The sequence below is a fragment of the Myripristis murdjan genome, chromosome 21 (assembly GCF_902150065.1).
Source record: "Myripristis murdjan chromosome 21, fMyrMur1.1, whole genome shotgun sequence".
Lineage (NCBI taxonomy): Eukaryota > Metazoa > Chordata > Actinopteri > Holocentriformes > Holocentridae > Myripristis > Myripristis murdjan.
In genome coordinates this window covers 13,858,400-13,881,771 of record NC_044000.1, presented here as the reverse complement: position 1 = coordinate 13,881,771, position 23,372 = coordinate 13,858,400, and the positions used below count along the sequence as shown (strand labels likewise).

Genomic DNA, 23,372 nt, shown 5'->3' with positions numbered 1-23,372 from the left:
TAAGCATGTCTCAGGAGAATATGTGATGAAAATTATATCTATCTCTCTATCGTGAATGTTATGCTTAAGGGTTGTTTCCCTCTCCCTGTTTCTTTCGGTGGGTCATTTCGACTTCTGTCTGTCTCAAGGCAGACTCCATGGAGGCCCCCAGACCGTGACCACAGCTCTGACTCCTTGTATGGCTGCAGTACAGTAGGAAGGCTGCACACACTGCTTGCCCATTGTCCTCCACCACTCAGCTGCTCTGTCTGCTCTGTATGCCTCAACCTCGAATCACGTCGTCCTGGAAAAACCTTTTCAAGAACTTTGCTTTACTGAATTCTGTGTACAGCGTTTGATGACAATTATTATTCACATGTGCTGTTACATGCTCTCTGCCTTAATCACCAAAAACTCCATGCTCCATCTGACCAGATAAATAGGTTTCAATAAATAATAGACACACTGGTAAAATACTTTTCTTTTCACCATCCAACTCTTAGGCCAACGGATTGCCAAGGCAGCGGCCACAGAGCCCAACCCCCTTCTTGGCAACCCTCTTGGCCTCTCTCCTGGCCAGACCAGCCTTGACCCCATGGTGTGCTGGAGCCATGGATCAATAATAGACCACAAGCCCTGGCCTGGTGCCCCACCTAGCCCCAAGGCACCAAGCAAGAACCCTGACTTCAAAGTCAGACTTGAGGAAGGTTAGCTGTTATCACAGCCACAAATCCACAAAAATAAGAAAAAAGGTGTGGCAGTAGAATCTTCAGAACACTTTTTAATCCTCCAGTGGTTCATGTTTTATTCCCCAAAGCTAACTTCTGTTTCTGAGAAATTCTGGTCAAACTCATGTCAGACTCTTTGAAACTACTGGTTTGGAATATATTTACTGCCTGGTGCTATCCACTTATTAAGTATTCTAGCAGTAAGCATAGCAAAAAATTGGGGCCCTTTCTGATTTCCTTGGCAGAGTTTTGCACAGTTAGGTGGCTCTCGCTGTCACTGTGGAATCAGCAAATGGAGACTCTACTCAAACTTAGGTGTGCACTGTAATTGCCTAGGGCCTGATCCTGTAGAATTTAAATAGATAGAAAACACATTTCCTGGTCTATCATGGTGATCTCTCTCAGTATACCTAAGACAGCTGCCAAGGACTTTTGCAAATATTGTGATGCATCATTTCCTGTGTAGAGAGTAAATGTGTCACAAGAATGTGGAATAACACAACTATCACTGCAAGATTCAGCCAATGCCATGTGAATGCATCTGATCTTTTAGCATCATGCATTAGATCAGTGCTAATTTCCTTGACAACGTTAAACCCATTCATAGTAGCCATCCTGAGTGCAGCCAAATAACCGTTACAGAGTGCTTATTTTAATGACAATACCCACTCTATGCATTTGAGGTCTATGCTCGACAGCCTGGCTCTGCCTTTAAGCAGCACTTTACTAGATGAGAGCCTCAACCTGCTTGGAGCCCTGAGGTCATGAAAAACTGAACTGAGGGTCTTAGTTCTTCTAAGGATAGCTCTTGGCATCTCGCCCTCTTTGATCCCTGTATATTTTCACTTTTAGAAATGACCTTGAGAAGGACGGAGCCATAGAAGAAGTGTGTATAATTTATATTTTCCTTCTTCTTCTTTGAATTTTATTTTTGTATTTGGAGTGCTGAGCACACCACAGCTTCCTACTACTGGACTTGCTTTGAACCTCTATGAAACCATCTTCTTTAGACTTAATCAGGTGAGGTGTTGATGAAAAAAGGACCACATTTCCAAGACCACAATGCACTTAAATGCACCCTGATGATGCAGTAGTTAAGATCCCTCCCTCCATGTAGAATCACATGTGTGTCTGTCCCTCCCCTACTCTGTATCCCTCTCAGTTTTGCTGTCAAAATGAAAGCAGAGACGAAAGGGTATGAACTTGCATTGAAAAACAGGAGCAAAACAAAAGCAAAACAGATGAAAAGTTTGTTCAAATGCATTGATGCTGAGACCAGAGCAGAGGAAAGGGAACTGCTCAAAGGACTGCAGCACAAGTTAAGTTCTGTGCTTTTCGCCAGGACTATCAAAGAGTTTACTCAAATATCAAAGCTGCAGAACAAAAAGAAGGCATGATGCGTGTAATTTACAAAAAAAAAAAAAAAAAAAAAAAAAAATTGCTGGTCTCGTGTCAGCACTATGAATTGTTTACTCCCTCAGAACTTGACTCAGCTTTCCAATAGCTGGCCTGGATGTCACATCCCGCAACTGCAGGGAAAGAGTACTGACGAGCGGAGAAATCATTATTCTTTTTATCTCAGTAGGAGAGACTAGCTTCTAATCCAACCAGCAGCAACAACAGTAACACCTTTGCCCTTACACTGTCTACCCTCAGCTCTAGTTTGGACTGGAGGTACAGGCAACAGTGGAAGTCGGTCAGTCATTCCTTCCTTTTCTCTTTCCTTCGTTTTTTCATTCATTAATTCATCCTTTAGTCGGCAATATTATGCCTTCTTTCACTCGTTTCTTTCATTTCCTTTCCTTTCTTCAGTTCTGCCCATGAGTCAGCAATTGTATGCCTTCCTTTACTCTTTTCTGCTTTCCTTCCCTCTTTTTGCATTCATTCATTCACCCATTTGGTCATTCAGTCAATAAATCAGCAATGTTATGCCCTTTCCTTTCCTCTCTTTCTGTCTTGTTCCTGAGTGACCAACTGTCCATAAGCCAGCCATAACAGTCCTCCCAGTTAGTAGGCCAGTCAAACAGACAGACAGTAATACGGTTCGTACACTCCAAGTACATTCCAATATGGTGATGGGTATTGTAATAGAGCGGGTTGGGATTGGGCCTAATGCTTTCTACAGCCACCTTACAGCTACAGTGAATGGATGAGGCATGAGAACCGTTAGAGATGGAACTGTTTTACACTCTGATATTTCCTACAGTGACAGTGGGTGGAGTGTGTGGGTGTGTGTGGGAAGAGATGATGTGTGCGTGTGTGTGTTGGATGGACAGATACAGTAGAGAGGAAGCAATAGAGCATGACATCCCCACCCATACACACGTACACTCAAGCTGCACAAACTCCTCTAACCCACACTCACTCACTTAGTCTATCACTCACATATACCAGCAGCTCCAGTGTGTGTGAGTGTGTGTGTGTGTGTGTGTGTGTTTACTGTGCCTACAGGAGACAACAGCTGAGGAGCATTGGTCTATTTCTGTTGTCCCCTCATTTTAGTTGCTCAGAAGGAGGTGTGATCATTATGGGGGTCCCAGGCTGAACCGACCCTACACAGGACAAGAGAACGTTCCCTTATTTAGTTGCCCTAACCCAGATTACAGCAGAACTACACATACAGGCAGGGCTGTCCCATATAGCTGATAATGAACATGGCAGTGTGCTTAAAACTCAAAAATGTCTCCAGTCCCAACTTCACAAACTATCTTCAGCTGGGTTCTGGTGATGGTTTTATCTTAACAACCCTGCAATTTACATTGGAGGTGCAAAATATTTGGGGCGCTGCTTTTTTCATGGTGATTCCCTGAGATGATGTGAATCATCTCGGGCTCCCTGATTAAATCACCAATCACCCAAGAGGAGATACAGATAAAGAAAAGCAGAGTAAGAGAAGGACTTCCAAGCCTTGAAGCAACTTGTGGATTGCATAAGGGGCTGCATCACATCGGAGAGATGTCCCTGCTTTGTTGCACATACAATGTAAAAAGAAATGAAAAATAATGCAGCGCAGGGTTTGCTGTGTAGTTTTACCTTTCAGTCTCCAGAAAGCTCCACCTTTGACAGACCCTTTTGCAGGAGCGTCACTCTCAAAAGTTCACTTCAGTCCATTCCCCCTTTCTCTGCTCAAACACTCTGACACACGCTCACTCTCACTCGGGACGCACACACATCCACACACGCGCATTCACACAGTGCCAGACGCGTCTGCAAATAGTCCGCCTGCCGCTTCCAGCGCTACTTGCCCTTCGAGAGACGCTCAAGACGACCTGTTGGATTTTATCACAGCAATGCTGGTGTTTAGTTATTCACTGGACTTCACTAAACTATTGAAAACTGTGAGTTAAAATTACAGTAGTAGCTTTTATCTTTTTTGTGATATTTGAGGTGACAACTTTTTTTGGAGTCGTTTCCTCAGTTCAACAAACACGGATCTTAATGGATGAATAAACTGCTTAATTAAATATGCAATTGCCGAACCGCGCTGTTGGATTTAAATGAGCGATTGTTGGGAGAAAATGAATAATTTCGAGAAATAACTCACTCCTCCGGATCAAAGGATTTCAAGGTATGCTCTTTCCGTGACAATTCATTACAGTAATCTATTCATCTCTAAAGCTTCCCGCCGCAGTGCATAATTCACTTTGTACAGTTAAGGTTGAAAAGGTTAGGGGTTTTTTTGTGAGTCGCAGCTCCACAGTTGGTTTGATGAATTTGAAATGAATTTGAATGGGTGAAGTGCGTTTGTGCGCTTGCGTGCAACTAGACAGAGAGCAAGAGAAATGGAGAGAGAGAGAGAGAGAGAGAGAGAGAGAGAGAGAGAGAGAGAGAGAGAGAGAGAGAGAGAGAGAGAGATGTAACTTGTAAATCGGCCAAGAAAGCATGAAGGTATGAGCCCAGGGTTGCAGGTGAACGGGCTCTTGCCGGTGTAATTAACTTGTGTTAATCTGTCACTTAAATTACCTCCATCTCATCATCTTGGACATTAAAGTTTACATGAAGTTCATGTCCAGAACGTATTGTTTTTGTCTTGTCTCTGAGATAGATCTACAGTGTGATATAATACATATCTATGTCTGTGTGAGCAATAGAGTGTAGAGAGATGTTGATGCCATCCTGTATGGTGTGTGTCTGTGTGTGTGTGTGTGTGTGTGTGTAAGAGAGAGAGAGAGAGAGAGAGAAAGAGAGAGGCTGGTTGCATGTGTTGCCATAGGCTGCTGTTTTATTTTTTTCTGTTTTGTTTGGCTTGTTTGTTTGTTTGTTTTTCCAAACTCCTTTGAGTGTGCTTGCATTTTCATCTTTTTGCATAATTGCACTCCAAGCCACTGATTCTTTTGGCATTTTTGCTGCCCCTTGAGGAAAGGCCCCAGTAACAACTGGAAATGCAGAGAGGTCAACAGTTAAACCAAAGACGGATGTCCCCTTTCAGATTTTTTTTTCGTTTGATTAATTATTAGAGGTAGCCTAGAGGCTGAAAAAACTTTGCACCACACACAAAAAAGAAAGAAAAACAATAATAAATTTGTGCAGTAGAGATGTTATTTTCTTATCTGTTGAAACATCTCTTGAGCTCTGCAAATGATCGTGGGACCCCCCTGGGGCGTCCCAACCGCAAGGATGAGAACCACTGCTCTGCTTCCACTTTCCCCTCGCTAATGCTCTGTCTGCAAAACTTTCTGGATCCTTGTCTGACTGGTGTGTGTGTGTGTGTGTGTGTGGATGTGTGTGAGTGAGAGAGAGTGAGAAACAGAGGGAGAGAGAGGGAGAGGCAGACAGAGTATTTAAGGCATTTATTGACCATGGTAGCTGCACAGTAACTTGAGAGTGTGTGCCACCTGAGTTTTGGGACAGCTCACTGCTGTCATCTGTTTTGCAGTAGAATTCTTTCCACCTGCGACTCTTGACTTCCTCTTTTCTCTGACAGCAATCACCTCATTGTAGCTTCTACACTTCTTGGAGTGAAGATGTATCGCAGGGTGTGTGTGCTGGCAGCGGTGCTAGTGTTGGCTCTTGTCTCCCTGGGCTGGGCCTGCCCCAGAACGTGCAACTGTTACCAGGCCAACGAGGTCCACTGCACCTTCCGCTCACTGCTCGCCATACCCCCTGGCCTGCCTGCACACACACTGCGCATAAACTTAGGGTAAGTGAACACTTACACATATGCACACACATCTGTATGCAACCCTTACCTGAACCCCCACCTCTACACACCTGATTTTAACATTTACCCCAGCCTGAACCTAATCTTAAGCCCTCAATTTGAGCAAAAGCCCAAGTCTAGGTCTAAACTGGGCTTTTTAGTAAGCCTCAGTAAAATCTTTTCATGCTGGAAGATTTTATCATTCTTTCCTGTAAACACAGACTTAATAATGGCTATGAGGTGCTAATGTTTATACTGTGATCATCAATATGTAAAGCGTGTAAATCTCCATAAATACTTAACTATTCTCTAACTCTCTGTTACACGCAAAGATGTCATTTATATTGTTTTAAATTTGAAATAAATTTATATTTTGATACTGCAAACAAACCAGTATTATTTGGAATCACGTCTCTATCTGTGTTAGTGTCATGGTGATGACTAAGGAAATAATAATGGCAGAAATCCCAGATCTGGTCATATCCGAAAAGCAATCCTGGGTCAAGGCCCATCTGAGGACCAAATTCAATAGAAATCCGTTCACAGTGTTTTGAGATGTTCTGCTGATCAACAGACAAGCAATAACTTGCTTGGCGGAGATAAATGTTTTTGGTGTCTGTCGACTGAGGATGCCGTTGGTTGATGCTGCTGCATCTGTGCTCTGGTAGGTTCAACAGCATCAGCAGGATCCCTGACAAGTCACTGGCTGGGCTAAAGAGGGCAGAGCTGCTGATGCTTCACGGCAATGACTTCCACCAGCTTCCAGACGGAGCGTTTCAAGATATGAAATCACTACAGGTAAAGACATAGAGGGGCAGCAACAAGCACAAACACAAATCCAGTTCCAGATTAGGTGTGACAAGGCTGGTAAAAGCTGTTCTGGGAGCTGATTTCTGCTGAGTTATTAGAGTTAGAGTTATTACAATACATTTATGGTTGTTGTCAGAAAGTGAAGGTAGGAATCAGTGTCCAGTATCTTGCGGAAACATCACCATCGTCTATTTTAAAGTTTTTATTTATGCAACTAACAGCAGACGGAAGTCTCCTAGTCGACAGTGACAGCCACCAGAGAAAGTGTGTCACTTTCCTGGGACCAAACCAAACCACTGATGGTAGGTTGTGAAATGTCAAAGATTCATGGCTGTTAATGGAGGAAATCAGTCAGTGTTTCCTCAGGTACTTAACCTTCAGCTCTCTGGAGATGAAAGTTTTTGCAGGACAGATGTGAAAGTCAAACCAGGATCGAGGCTCCACAGTGTTTTCTTTTCATCGCTCTCCATCTCCCCAGGCAGGGAGGGCCATGTGTGGGTCTCTGCACTATTTCAAATGCACTTTATTAGAGAAAATTCAACTCGTAAACATGCACATATCCATAGCCTCTGAAAATAGCGTGAGATTTGGGTGTGAATTCACTATTGTACAGGCTGAAAATGTAAAATTTTAATGATATAAGTAATGTAAAGTTTACACAAGATCATAAACAACCATATCCCCGAAAATGTTTGCACTACATTTCGACAGAATGCCACTGTGATTTGTGTACCCTCATCCTGCAGTCGTGCATTATGGATTGATAACAGTGGATGAATGCATAAATCTAGGATGCATCTCACATTTTAACTCTCCAATCAGTATGCAGATCGATATGACAGAGTTTGCTGTTAGTCCTCATGAGATTCTCTTCAGATTTTTCAGCAAATTTTCCTAATTTCTGTTTAACTAATGCATAATTTATGTCTGTATCATCATTCCTTACACTGTTCGCTGACAGGAAACATATTGGACATTTTAGCAGCGACCTGAGGGCAGAGTTAGCCATCCAGGGGGGAAGTGATATTACTCAACCAGCGATTATTCCTCTTAGCTCCAAGGCAGATACTGATATATTTGCCACTGCGTGTGATAATAGGATCCATATTTCCATGTGTTGACATCTTCACGTGCTATATCTGTCAGCAGTTGGACCTCTTCCAGCTAAGTAGTCTCCCTGGAGAGCAGATTTATAATAAATCTCACAGAAACAACATTCCACACGCTGGTTTCCATGGTGTGTCCTCTGAAGTATTTAGTGGATTTTCCACACATTATAAGAATAGCAATAATGTGGGATGAGGAAATAAATTTCTTGATGGAAAAAGTTTAAGATCTCACTTATACTTGTCACTTTTTCTCCATTTTTTGACTTAATTACTTCACAGTGTGGATGTATGACTGGATGCAGAGGGAATGTCAGTTTTAATAGTGAGCCTCTGTAATGTATCCATTTATACTGTTTCATCCACTGCTAAAATGTATGCAGGGTGTATTCAGGTTGCAAGGAGGATGCTATTTCCCTCTATCCACACTCAAAAAACCCTGGTCATGTAGTAAGTGTCTTATCAATTATTATGTTATGCCCCTTTTGAATCTTATTGGCAGCATTTTTCTGTTTCTCTACAGCTCACCTCTTCACTTCCCCTTTTGTCTCAGATTTGGAAGATGAGATATATCATAGTGAGACTCCCACCACAACCCCCTTTCATGTCTAGGTTTCTCAACCAGAGGCTCCTTTGTTCGCTCCTCTACACCTTTCTCTCTGTCTCCTCTAGATATTAAAGCTGAGCTATAACAAGCTGAAGGAGATCTCTTCATCTCTCACCTTCGCTGGTCTGACCTCCCTTCTGCGCCTCCACTTGGACCACAACCTCCTTCAGTACATCAACCCCAAGGCCCTGCTCCAGCTGCCTAGCCTCCGGCTGCTTCGTCTGCAAGGGAACAGGCTGCATCAGCTGCACCCTCACAGCCTGTGCACACTGTCCCTCCTGAATACATATTACTACTCTACACTCAGGTATGTGCGGACACTTGAAGCATAAAGTGAAGCGGGCAATGTTGAGGAAGCTACCTTGAAAGTATAGCTTTACAAGCTACCTAAAATAACTCTATCTGGGTTTGCCACAGGGAGATGTGCAAAGGATTTTAACTTTCCTCCAGTGCATCACTCTTACATTTTCCTTCAGCCTCGACCTAAATCTAAATTTACACCAAGTAACTCAATTTGGGCTCTTCTCTGAAAGAATGGACTGAATGCTAACTAATGAAGGACCTTTTGTAACATTTGACTCAAGTGTCTCCTTGACAATAAAAGGATCCAATAAAAATTACTAATACTAATAAAACGCTATTCTAACTTAAATGTAGTTGGACTACTTCCAAGCTATATCAAAATGTAATTAAACAACTGTTCTAATGAGTGACACAACTCTGCAAAACTGTTTTTAATTTGCCAACTGATAGTTTCAGTGGCTGCAAAGATAAAATTATTAGCCTGATGAACAAGTATAATTCCTTTAATACTAGCTACATCATCATCATCACCAGTGTACTTTTTCTGTTCTCTATATTTGTTACTATTACTGAGGTAAATTTACAAGATATGACAAATAGGCATATACCTTGGATGTGAAGACAAAGACGATGATGATAAGATTGATAGATGGATGATGGTATCGCCCAGATTCTTTCACCCTTCACTGATCTGTCATCCTTTCTATCTTTCTCTGGTGCCTTCCATCTTTCTTTCCCTGTCACTGTCTCCCTCTTCACTCAAACCCTTTCTCTCTCTGCCCTCCCCTCTCCAGACACCTAGATCTGTCCAACAACAGTCTAACCACTCTGCCCAGAGAAACCCTGGTGACAGCGCCCCTGCTGGAGACACTGGTGCTGCAGAGTAACCCATGGAGTTGTGACTGTAGGATGAACTGGTTTCTCCACTGGAGTCTGGCTCACTCAGGTTACTACCTTGTCTGTCTGTGAAATATTGTTTGCTTCCCCTTGACTTACCTCCTGTTTGAAGCTATTTCATGGAGTCCATTTGTTGTGCCCTGTAGCGGGCAGTTTCATGCAATTGGGGATGCAAAATGGTGAAAGTGAATGGAAGCGAATGGAAGAGCAGAGGTACAATGAAAGAAGGACATGGAGAATTTAGTGAGAAACACAAACCCAGATGTTGATGATTCTAGTCTATAAGGAGTCTGTTAGAGTTGCAATATTGTATGTCAAAGGCAGGGCTAAGTTGACTGTCAGACACAAAATACCACATATGGTTTTATTGTCTTTATTCCACTGACATGTCTCCACCTGCTTTCCATCACTCTCTCCTCTCTATATTCTCTCCTTCTCCGTCTGTGTCTCGGTTGTTATAGAGATGTGAAAGAGGGCTGGACCGTGAAATGTGTCTCATTGATATGCCAGATTTACCTGCCGTGACTAATCTATGATGACACCACTGATGTGTGCAGACAACTGAAATATAGGCTGGGTCCTGTGTAGTAATGAAGTGGTGCATATTGGTGATTTGCAAGCAGATGAAGCAACCATATGTAATTAGTTCGAGATACAAAGGATGATGAATAGTTAGAAAGAGCTGGCATGACTAATTTATAACACAGCCGATGTGTGCTGATAGCTGAAAAGTGTGCTAATAGGGTTGTGTTGCTGCTATGATGTGATATACAATGAATATCATGACATATTTTTTTTCCTCACTCAATTAGGCCTAATGAAGTGTTCCAGAGGTCCGCAGTGTCCAGTCTGCACTTCACCCATTTCCCTTCAAGGGCAAGGCTTGCACCAGCAGAGTGAACTAACATGCGTCGCACCCATAATCTCCTCCCCTGGAAGAGACCCTCCTTCTGAGGCAGACCTCAGTGAGATCCAAGCAACTGAATCCTTCAGAGAGCCTTTAGGCACTGCTTTGCTGGGTCTGTCCGACGAACAGGGACACAACGTCAATCTGAATTGCAACGTGTCTCGACCTACAAACTCCCCGGATGTTTCACCTCACCCCGATCTCTCCCTTTCCTCTTCTTCTCCTCTCTCCCTTGCTTTATCACTGTCCCTGGATTGCCCTGTAGAGAGAGAGAGCTACGAGGGACTTTGGAGGATCTTGGCTTACTACAGTGAGACAGCCGTTCACCTTGAGAGGGAGATCATGCTGGGTAAAGCCCCTGCACTGGCTTACCGTTACAGGCAGACAGCAGAGACAGAGGGCTACTACTACACTGGAGTTAGAGCTTCAGTCAAAGCCCAGCCACACTGGCTACTACAGCCAGCTGTCAGCATTCAACTTAACAGAGCACAGTCCAGCAGGAATAGAGTTCAGCTTCTGCTGTCAACAAGAGTATCTACTCATCCTGACCCTATTGCTCATACCTCCTCCTCCTCATCGTCCTCATCCTCTCGTTCCCCTCAGCCATGGGTGCTGATAACAACGAACAACACCGCCACATCACTGGCAGCAGTAGCTGGCAGCAGGATAGAGCTACCTTGCCATGTTCTCAATTCTGGTAACCGCATGGTACAGTGGGTTCTCCCAGACGGATCAAAACTCATGTCTCCCTCCAGCACCCCAGATGGTAGGCTCCGGGCCTTGGCCTCTGGTTTACTTGTGCAGAAACTGGAGCTGTCAGATGCTGGGCTGTACCATTGCGTGGCCCGGGCTGGTCGGGATGCTGATGTTCTCGCCCTACGCTTGGCAGTGGAGGAGTCATCTGCTCCACCGTCTGGAGAGCAAGTGGGACCTTCTGTCACAGGAATGGTGGGAGAGGCTGTCAGGCTGCCCTGCGAGGCATCTGGTTCACCAACACCTGATATCAGTTGGGTGTTACCAGATGGGTCTATAATACGGCAGGGCTTAGCTGTGTCAGGTGGACTCACTATACAGCCAAATGGAAGTCTGTCTCTATCCAACCCTTCTCTGAATGATGCTGGCCAATACCGGTGCATGGCAGTCAACCAATATGGCGCTGACTCATTTTCCATGCAGCTGCACTTGAACTTCAACCCACGGCATACACCACCGGTCAGGACTTCATTCCCCAAAGGGCCGCAGCCAGCTGCTGGCCGGTCGACCCGGATAAGAGCCCCATTGCTAAGACAGAGTTTTTTGGAGGAAGGGTCGGGGGATGAAGAGGAAGAGGAAGAAAGGATTCCTACTGGCAATAAGAGGCGTCCAAGGCCACCACCACCTCTAAACAGGCGTTATCCAATCGGACATCCCCGAAGACGTGGGCCAGGGAGAATGGGGCCCCTGAGAAGAGGAGGGGGGGCGTTATCCCCCACTGAACAGAGGAGAAACCGCTTTGACAACAGACATAGAATTAGCCCGACCAAACAGAGGATAGACCCTCAGAAATGGGCTGATCTACTGGCTAAGATACGCCAAAGGACTGCCGTCAATAATTCCAGCCAGCCCATCTCAGCGGGAGAACCCACAACTGAACCAACAGGAAGAGAGGAAGAAGAGACTGATACAAAAAGAGAAAGAGTGGAAGGAGAGAGTGATCTAGGGAGAGGTGGTGGTGAGGGAGCCAGTGCTGGAGAGAAAGGAACTGCGGAAGTTGAAACAGAAGGATCATCCATTGATGACACCAGTCTACAAGAGGAAGGCCTACACCCAGTTCACACCATTCACTCAGAAACCCGAGAGATAACAACAGACACCAAAACAGGCACAGAGATAGAGAAAGGCACAGAGAGGTCAACAGAAACACAGCCAGGCACAGACAGAGAGAATGACACAGAGACAGAGAGAGAGGATGAGACAACTCCAGAATCAGAGACAGTGACGAACACAGAGACACAGAAAGACCCAGTCACAGCTAAGCCAGCCTCTAGAACCAATGAAATTGTCCCAGAACCAGCAGGAGGTGAGCTAGGAACAACTGCTAACCCACCTAGACCCAGGTCTCCGAATCGACAGGGAGTCTTCCCCAACTTGGTTCCCAATGCTCGGCCCCAAAGCCCCTGGAACACACGCAGGAGGATTGGACATCGGAGACGGATCATCAACAGGCCCAGGGTGCGACCTTTGACCCCACCCCAACCTCTCCCTGACCCTACAAACCCAAGGTTACAAAGTGTGACGCCTGACACTACCAACAGCCAAACAGAGATTTCGACTCTGGCTTCTGCAACCACGCCTCCAGCCACTACATTGACAGAGACCAGCCATATTCAGAGTTCCAGCGAACTGAATCCTCTGTCTCCCTCTGTTTCCGTCTCTCTCTCTTTCTCCACTCCAGAATCTGTCTCTCGCTCTACTTTGTCATCTTATTCCCGGAATCCCTCTCCATCCGCAACCTCCTCTCGCTCACCTCTCCCCAACTCCCAGACACACACAGACACTATGACTCACTCAGTTAACATCCCAGACAGTGTAGAGTTCGCTCTGTCACCCTCGCCGACACACACACCTACACAGACACACATGCCAGCCACACAGACAAACGTGAGGACACATACACATGGCACACAGACAGACTCGGAGGAACCCACGTCCTCAGGCAAACATGTTGATAGACCCCAAACCAAACACAGAGAAGAGATGGAGAGGAATTTGTTAGGTGGAGCACATGTGTCTCAGCCCCTCACCCCTCACCCCCCTGCCTCTTCAGCAGTCCCCAGTACGACTACGACTGCCACCACTACTGCAGAAATGACTGCAGCTCCATCAACCGCTGCTCTTCCAATCATGAGTACTCATTCTACTAACACTGCAAGCACTACCTATACTGTCACTACTAGTCAAGTTAAGATTCCCATCACCTCCACTGCAACTATGACAGATTCTACCACAGCTACAAAAACTGTAAATCATATCACTTCTACTACCACTACAACCACTACTACAACAACTACTCCACTTCCTAGTACTACCATAATTACTACAACTGTCCCTGCTCCTACTACAATATCCACTCCAGCCTCTAGCACTACCAGACGCACTACAACTATTTCCACAACTCCTGTTCCCACAACTACCATGCACACTACTACGACTTCTGCAGCTATTCCTACTACTATGACTACAACCTCTGCCACCACCACAACTACCCTAGCCACGAGGACAGCTAGTCCTACTGCTGATGTTAGTGCAAGTGCAGTTTCTACGACTACCAAATCTGCCACTTCCATACCATCCTCCAGAGAGAGACCAAGCCTGGGGCAAGTTGATCCCAGAGGGAGGCCTGTTTCTGGGGTCCCAAGTCAGAGCAGACCCCTTCCTGACTGGAGGAACCCAGGAGCTAATTCTATTCCTGATTCACACAGCAGCAGGCCACGCCTATCCTCCGCTCCGTCCCTCCCTGCCTCACCTGGGGTGAGTCAAAATCTATTCATATTATGTAATATGCAATTTTGAGTATACTTTTATCCAAAATAGACCACAGCACTATAGGTGCATACAATGACACCCAGTTCCCATTGGGGACCTCCACAATTTGTTCATTGTTTATTTGGCCGCTCATTGATTTCTTCTTTTTTTTTTTTCATTATTATTTTCATTCAATCAATAATTTCTTTAAGTACTCTCTTAAATATATGCACTTTGCAGTTCATCTATATACAGCTATTTATCTTTGTTATCAGCTAAGTGGAGCTCAATTTACCATTGTTTTTCTGTAAGTTGGCTGGCCGAGAAAACAATAACACACACACAAACAGAGAATGTGTGAAGCCTCAGGAAAAAAGCTTAGCAGAAAATGCACAATAGATCTGAATATAGTCTAATCCGTAACCAGATGACCTGCTATTAAACCTTAGGGATGTTTATAACAATTCTTCAATTTCATGGCTTTTCCAGAGCTCCACCCGATTCTCTGCAAGATCTAAAGAGGCGATTAAAAACATGTGTTTCATAACCAACAGCATTATGTACTTGCAGCGCCTAATCCCAAGGGATTTAAGATAATCAATTAATAATTAATTTCCAGAACTCTGCTGGCAGGCCTGACCAGACCAACCCGTTGGCTCCACCACAAGTGAGTAATTCTACATCTAAGAACACAGTCATCCTATACTGAATATGTGATCCTTATTCAATAAAATAAATACATGCAGGGTGTCATTCCAAAAAATTGTATGTTCATATGTGAATAATTTATGTTTATTACTCAACATTTCAAAAATAAAAGTACTGTAATTTCATCTAAACAGCATTGTATATGAATTGCAGAGATCTATGATTGATTTTGTAAGAAACTGTGTCACATTTTAAAATAATTTAATTTTCATTTACATTTTTTCATACTGATACATATAATATTTAGTTTCATATGGTATCTATTATTGCCTCCACCAACTAAGTTGGCTATGAGATATCTCTCAAAGTTACAAATTACTTTGGATGAGATTTGTTGGACAGCTAGCCTGATGATCAGTTGGTTTGATTTTAGTGAGGATCTGGAGTTTGCAACATTAGACAGTTTTTGTATTTTTGCCATATCTATTAGGCTGTTTTCAAGTGCGAGTGAGAAGTTTTGATATGTTGGACTTCCAAGCTGGCTGATAAAAGAGCATTGTTCTCACTGCTCACATGCTTTGTGTTTGAAAATCAAACCTGGAAGCCAAATAACAAACAACTACAAACTTTTATGGAGACAGAGGTTTTGCAAGTTGGTGGAGGCTTCTCGTTACCACTGTTTTTTATATTAGTCACCATTTCTATCCTTCTGGGTTTTTTTTTTCAACTCTAGCATGTTTTCCAAATGTTTTTCACAGGTGCCAGTTGTGAGATCCAGACCGAGGATCGCAGACCCCCACATCAGGACGGTGTCGGTCCCAGCAGAGAGCACTGCTAGACTGACCTGTGAGACTCAGGGAGAGCCAAAACCCTCCATCACATGGACCAAAGTCTCTACAGGTACACACAGTTAGGCAGATACTCATTTTGGCACACTCACACACACACATTTTTAAGTAAAATGCCCTTCCATGAATTTAAAAACGAGGACTCAGTTCATCTTATTTTTATCTAATCAATTCAGCAAGTGGTGTGTACAAAATTGAAGTTCGAAAAACTTTTTTGCATTATATTTTTCATATCTAATCTCTTAAGAAATTTAAAAATATATATTCTCATCAGTTAACATTAACAAACTAGTAGGAAATTATAGTTACATTCTGAAGTAAAAGATTTTAAAGGAAATCGACCTTTGGCCCTGTGCATACTATGAGCGCATGAATACTCACACGCAGTCAATTTTACAGCGATGAAATAACTTAACACCCACTTACACCCAGCATTACGCACTGGCATGCATACAATGGGCTTTTCTTTTGCTTTCCATGATGGAAAAACACATTACAAGAAGTAATGGAAGATTTTGTGAACTGCATCACTGAGTTTACCTCACTGCTGTGTGTCCCTGTCCCTCCTTTCCTCTCTGTTTTTCTCAATCGCTAACTTTCTTTCCCTTCTTTGTCTCTGTTTTTGCCACTCTCTCTGGTTGCTGCTCTGCTCTCTCTCTCTCTCTCTCTCTCTCTCTCTCTCTCTCTCTCTCTCCCTCTCTCTCTCCCTCTCAGGAGCAGTGATGTCAGTCAACTCCAGGTCTCAGCGTTTTGAGGTTCTGCCAAACGGTACCTTTGTGATCCAGAATGTTCAGCTGCAGGACAGGGGGACGTACATCTGCAGTGCACACAGCTACCTGGGACGTGACAGGTAACATCAAAGCACGATAGAACACAAATTTATAAATATGATGGCTTTGAGTTTTTGCAGTAATAATTACATAGACCTAAGGGCAAACACGGACCATTTATCTGCCACTGCACTTCTTAATTAATGATGAGCATCATTATGAATATTGTGTTGCTGTCTTTTACATATTAAATAAAAAATTTTAAAAAATCTGGAAAATTAACATTATTTAGAGAGACATACCTAATTCAGCTTTACTTTTACAGACACAGCTGCATATCCTTTCTCATCAGGCTTTAAGAGCACTCAAGATATATGCAACACTCTATGGCATGGCGTCCTCCTTGTCCTAGTCTTTGATTTTTGTTTGAAGTATGCACTGCCGCATGTCTGTGTAACATTCCTATATGGCTTGTGCTTGTAATGTAATGTTCTTAATAAATCAGTTTGAATTGTTTTAAATGTGATTTTACATCTGTCCTCAGTGTGTAATATGACATTCGTGATGTGTGGCCATATGAAATGTGTAATATGTCACTTTATTGAATATATGTACTTTATGTTTTTTCTTGACAGGATGCTCACCACCCTGGAGGTGTGGTCCCGCCCCCCTCGGATGAAGCTGGCCAATTACAGAGAAGCTACCATTCACCAGGGCGGAGAAGTGCGCCTGGACTGCCAGGCAGATGGTGTTCCAACCCCTCTGCTTTCTTGGGTTCTGCCTGACCGCACTGTGGTGACCTCCACTAACCCGTCCCATAGTCGGATCACCATGCTCACAAATGGAACTCTCTATATCTCAGCAACGATACCTAGTGACCGGGGCATGTATCGCTGCGTGGCTTCCAACTCGGCAGGTGCTGCCAGTGCCTCTGTGCGTGTGCACGTGTCCTCTTTGCCTCCCATGATACAGCAGCAGCGAGAGGAGCACTTGATTTTAACTGCGGGGATGCCTGTTTATGCCCACTGCTCTGCCCGAGGTGCCCCGACTCCCACACTGCGCTGGCGAATCCCTGATGGGACCCTCGTTCGACCATCCCAATTTCTCCATGGCAACCTCTTTGTCTTGCCCAATGGGACACTGCACATTCAAAAGCTTGGGCCAAAGGACTCAGGGAGTTACGAGTGCATGGCAAGCAATGCTGTTGGGGCTGACAAGAGAACAGTGAGGGTGGAAGTGAAAGAGGGGGTAGAAAGACCAGAAAAAGAAGGAGGCAGAGTTGGAGGAGCAGGAAGTGGAGGAACAGGAGGAGCTGGTATTAGATTCAGGCAATCATCTCCGTCTTCTACACGCCAAGAAAACAGAACCTTGTCTCTTCCCATCTCCCCTTCAAATCCATTCAGCTCCACTAGACTCTCTCCTTCATCTCCATTTGATAGATCCAGGACGTCCCTCAGTGCCTCTGACTCTTCTCGCTCCTCTCAACACCCTCATCCAACTAATTCCCCTCACAAAAACAACACAACAGTCAGCACCTCCCCCACACACTCCTCTAGGTTCAACCAACATAAACCCTCTCCTCTCTCCCCACCCTCCTCTTTCTCTCCCTCAGTCCCTACAAATAACACCAAAGTCTCACCCCCTATTGTAAGCAATGGAAAAGTCAACTCTGCTGATAAAAGCAGAGCCTCCCCTCATTCGCCCTCTTTACCCGTCTCAACCCTCACTAAGGCCCGTATCGTCTCCACCTCGGCCTCCATCACTACGGTCCAGTATGGGAGCGGTTTGATGCTCCACTGCTCAGTATCTGGCAACCCTCCACCCACCATCATCTGGAGGACACCCAACAGGAAACTGGTGGATATGCACTTCAGGTACAGGAGGGATGTGTATGAGTGTGTGTGAAAAAAAGGGCATTAAAAACGTGCAGTTGCAAGTATCAGTTGTACTTTTCTATTTTGCAGTAATGTTATCTGTGCATGTGTGTTTGTGTCTTTGTCTGAATTACAGTTTTGACCAGCGTCTGAAGGTCCATCCTAATGGAAGCCTGTCGCTCCACGCAGTAACAGAGAAGGATGCTGGAGACTACCTCTGCATCGCACGCAACAAGGTTGCCGATGACTACCGTCTCATCCGTGTGTCTGTGGCTACCAAACCTGCCAAGATTGAACCCAAGCAGCCATCCAATCACATGGTGTCACTCGGCGGGCTGCTGAAGGTGAGCTGCCAGGAGAAAAGGCTTGTCTGTCCCAGCTCCTAAGCATAATCCATTAATTCATTCATTCATTTTCCAAACTGCTATCCTTGTAAGGGTTACAGTGGGTGCTGGACCCTAACCCAGTGCCGTTCAAAGAGTAATGTTTGTCCAAAAACAGATAGTAGTCATAGTCGTGACTCAAGTACAACTTTGTTTGGATTAGAAAGCCTATTTATCTTCTGTCACCCACTTAACTTCTTTTTTTTAAAAAATTGTATTGCAGCATTGATAGCTTAACACTCTTTTGTATCAGATTTCTTTTATTTTAAATCACACAGTTAAACAGTTCACAGTCTACAGTCAAACCTATCAGTTGCAGTTGCATTTGTTTGTGTTGCAACAAACACAAACAAATCATCTAACCAAAACTTTAAGAAAGGTACATCTAATTGTAATGGGACGGTTTTTTGACTCTTACTTTGATCTTCATGAGCATTTCTTGAACTTTCAAGTGCGTTTTTGCTCCAAGGCCCAGGTAAACTCTTACGCTGTCTGGGCAGCACCCTCGTACAAATGTGTCTAACTTTGTGGGTTCTTAGCAATGTTTTCTTTTCTTTTTTCCACTATATTTTTTGCTTTTGTTTATGGGAGAAAAAGTTGAAGACACATAAAACCTTCTGACACAGAAAACTGCAATATCTAAAGTGGTTCAACTCTGATTACAATAAAAGTCACATAACCTGGCAATAGGAAGTTGTAACAACCATTTTAAACCAGCAGAATCACTAAAGTCAATCCTATTTCCTCCAGGTGGACTGCCTGGCATCAGGACTGCCTGACCCAGCAGTCCGCTGGAGCCTACCAGATGGGACCATGGTGAACAGCGTGCTGCAGGGGGAAGACAGAGGAGGGCGAGCACGGAGGCTAACAGTGTTTGACAACGGGACATTATTGGTTCCAGCAGTGGGTATAGGAGAGGAAGGGGAGTATACTTGTTATGCTGAGAACCAAGGAGGGCAGGACAGCATGAAGGTAAGAAAATAAGTTTATCATGAGAATGTTCTTTTATCATATCAATTTAGCTTATAATTAATATTTTCAATGAAACTAATATCATTCATTTTAATTTCAGCAATTATTCATTAATTCACTTACTCTGTTGATTTATCACTACATGTTTTTATTTTTGACTATTCATTTACTGATTATTTCAACACACAATTAACAAAAATATTGCACAGTGAAATAGTGATAACTGTTCAGACAGAGAACATACCAGTTCACTTCATTCATTCATTCATTCATTCATTCATTCATTCATTTATTCATTTATCAATTTCTTCATTCATTCAAGGTCAAAGTTAAGGTCATGATGACTTCTCCACCAACATTCACTGATAACCCAACCTATGACATCATCAGAGTGCGACAGGGAGCCACTGCCACCATTCGCTGCCGAGCCACAGGAGACCCTGCCCCAGCAGTGACATGGCTTTCCCCAAACAACCGCGTCATCCCACGAAGATCAGGTTCTGGTTATTTTACTGAGCGGATTGTGATGGTTTCGGATGGAACGCTGGAAGTGCGTCTGGCCCAGAGGGGTGACTCTGGGAACTACACCTGCCGAGCAAGCAGCTCTGCTGGGGAGAGCAGAAGGGTGGTGGGCCTGGAAGTGGAAGTCCCTAACCATGGACTGAACAGCTGGGTGGGGGCAAGTGGAATTAATGTGGGAGTCAATGGAAGAGGAAGGGTTGCTAGCCATGGGCCTGGTAGTCGTCACAATAGTGCTTCAGGTGGCAATACTGTTAACACACGGCAAAATGGGGCTTCTCCTCATTATGGCTTTACCAGTGGCGTTGCAGACAGGCTTGGTAGTAGCAGCAGCAGCAGTAGTTATACTTATGGTAATGGTGGGGTAAGAAACACTCTACCAAGTACTGGCATTAACTTACCAAACAGTGGCTTGAGACCTGCCGGTAGGACTGACAGTAGTACTGGAGTCGGCCGGCCTGTCAGTGGAGTTTCAGCACGCCTTGGTAGCAGTGTTGTCAGTGTTGGAGTGAGTGGAACTAGCAATATAGCTATTAAGACAGATAATGTGGGAATAAATAGGAATATACCTGGCACTATTAGTAATACACACAACAGTCACAACACAGTTGGTGTTGGAGAAGTTAGTGGCAATGGGTTAGCAGGGACTAGTAATAATGAAGTCTCAAAGGGTAGGACTAGTAGTGACGGTAACAATGGTGTAGTCAATAGTAGGACAAGTGGTACTTATAGTGATACTGGACTAAGCAGTGTATCTAATGATGGAGGTGGTACTAGCATACTGAGAGGAGATGAGTTCACTAGGAATACTAATACAGGAGTGATTAGCAGTGCAACTATTCTCAAGAGCAGGAATAATGGTAATAATAATAATTCTACTAACACGGTTATTGGTAAGGTACCACCAGTGAAGCAGCCAGTGGTCAAAGGTCAAACTGTTCTTTTGCCATGCCCCTCTCATGGCTCCCCTCCCCCTCGTTTGGCCTGGCTTCTGCCAGGTAACGGTATTTTACCGGCTCCTTACTATGGCAGCCGTCTTACTGTGCACCGGAACGGCTCCCTGGAGCTACGGGGCGTACGGGCAAGTGATGCCGGGATTTTTGTATGTGTGGTGAAAAGCGAGAGAGAAGAGACCAGGATACAGGTGGAGCTAGTGGTCTCTGAGACGCAGGAGGAGGCCAAAACGCCATACAGGGGACCGGCTGTAGAAAGACCTGCACCGAAAAATCCTGTTTCATTTGGGGCGGCTCACTTGGAACCGGATTCAGTTCGCTCCTTAAACCCACCACCAGTGTTACCTGAGAGGGTTCTTCCAAGAATCCTAGTTACTGAAAAGCCTCTACAGAGGGGATCATTTTTACCTGCTGCACAACGCCCAGCAGGCGCAGTCCCAGAGCCAGTTGTGAGCACCAAGACAGCTTCCCTTGTAAGCATCATTAATGGAGAGACCCTTCGGTTACCCTGCCCTGCTTCTCAAAGCCCCGGCTACACCCGGAGTTCCCTCTCCTGGACTTTACCCAGTGGGAAGGTGCTCTCTCAGGGTGAGAGTGGGGACTCGGGCCGATACTCAGTCCTGGGAGATGGTATGCTCATAGTCCAACAGGCATCTGTGTTCGACCGCGGCTCCTACTCCTGCCGATCCGCCAATCACAACTCTTCCTCCGTCTCAGTCCTCACGGTCCCTGTGATCGTCATCGCTTACCCCCCACGGATCACGACAGGCCCCTCCCCGGTGACCTACACACACCCTGGTGTTGCTGTGGAGCTGCCCTGCCTTACGATAGCAACACCCAGGGCGACCGTTACCTGGGAAACACCAGACCTGTCACAGCTGAGGGTGACGGGTCAGCCACGTATCTATGGCAACCGCTACCTTAGTGCTCAGGGTTCCCTGGTGATTCAGAACCCGACGAGTAGGGATACAGGATTTTATAGATGTACCGCCAAGAATGTTATAGGAACTGACACCAAGGCTACCTATCTGCATGTTATATAATGGAGCGATGCGAACAACACACAAAGACACACTGACACTCACACTCACACACACAAAATCACACATACACACAAACATGGATGGACAGAGATTGTTTCATTACTGGTGAATGACTTCCTGTGCTATTAATAGGATGTGTCCCTCATGCCCAAAGGAACTGCAAAGCTCAGTGCAGGAGATACTGTTGAACCAAAGAAAAGACTCGACTAATATGTCTCATATATGTCTCTTTTAATGTCTGTCTTTTTGTTACTGTTTTTGTGTCGCAAGATGCAAGATGCTCTGCAGATTCTACAGAGTCACACGTTCGTCTCTGTTGATGCATTAACACCATCTGTGGATGGATTTGAGATTATTATAATGAAGCATATCAGAATTTTTTTTGTAGCTGATTGCATACTTTACCTGTTGTGCCTTATGATGTCTCTTAGATGGTCCATGAAGAGTTTTTAAATGGTGCTCATGTCAAATACGCCGTCAAATGCGATGCACAGCACATTTTAAACTGCAGCACAAAACGTCACGTTGCAGTACTGACTAGACTGGTACATGTGCTGTTTCTTGAGCATGCTGAATGGACAATATCTTGATTGGTTTGAAATGCCCACAACTGTACCGATGGATGAATTCAGGGAACAAAAGCTGCAGCTACTGTTGTGGAATATCAATCAAGTAGTCCTATAACGCTCTAATAGTCAGCTCTCTTAACATGATATATTTTTCTACAGCACTGGTTTTCATTTTTCTTTGGGGACCTACTTTTCTATAAAATTTCTTTTAAACTAATTTTGCAGGGTTTTTTTTGGTCACACTTAACTGCATCCGGTCTGCTTCCATGCCTTTAAAAGAAATTCATTGTAGGGCTGGGAAAAATTAATATTGCGCTAATCTTAAGAAATTATTTCTATATTGCAGTATAACAGTATCTGCTAACATATGTTTGTTGTCACATGAAAACATTGTAAAAACAGTTTTGGGGATTTTCATGTCATGGGGATTGGGGATTTTCATTCACAAATGTTTTCACTTCCTCTCACCAGTTGCAGGATAGCATGGTCATCTGCGGGTTGAGGAAATTCTTTCTTCCTTGGGCTTAGAAACCTTTTTAAATCCCATTGGATAAACTTAGTAACACATGGCAGTCACGTTAAAAGCAAAACTGTTTTTCTTAGCCCCTGAAAAAAAGTTGACATTTTGGAAATACAAGGTTGCCACCCAGAGATGACAAATTGGTGTTCACTGCATTAAACCGCATGTTTATATGACAGGATGAAACTAGTTTTCTGATAATATTCTATAGCTGGCTTATCAAGAACTTGAGCAAGGTAAAGACAGGATGTTGATGCCACTTGTTCTACCAAGTCGTGTTACTTTACAGCAT

General features: G+C 44.3%; 1 protein-coding gene across 1 annotated transcript; it reads left to right on the top strand.

Moving 5' to 3' along the window:
• The first annotated feature begins 5,671 nt into the window (after positions 1 to 5,671).
• Positions 5,672 to 22,020, top strand: LOC115380207 (matrix-remodeling-associated protein 5-like). The gene is made up of 16 exons (XM_030081298.1): positions 5,672 to 5,847; positions 6,516 to 6,645; positions 8,436 to 8,677; positions 9,468 to 9,619; positions 10,383 to 12,366; positions 13,284 to 13,364; positions 13,816 to 13,987; positions 14,601 to 14,648; positions 15,388 to 15,529; positions 16,192 to 16,327; positions 16,883 to 17,495; positions 17,979 to 18,121; positions 18,258 to 18,465; positions 19,255 to 19,476; positions 19,799 to 20,213; positions 20,619 to 22,020. The coding sequence occupies exons 1-16, from the start codon at positions 5,672 to 5,674 to the stop codon at positions 21,989 to 21,991; spliced, it is 6,237 nt and encodes a 2,078-aa protein (XP_029937158.1). The 3' UTR covers positions 21,992 to 22,020.
• The last annotated feature ends 1,352 nt before the right edge of the window (positions 22,021 to 23,372 follow it).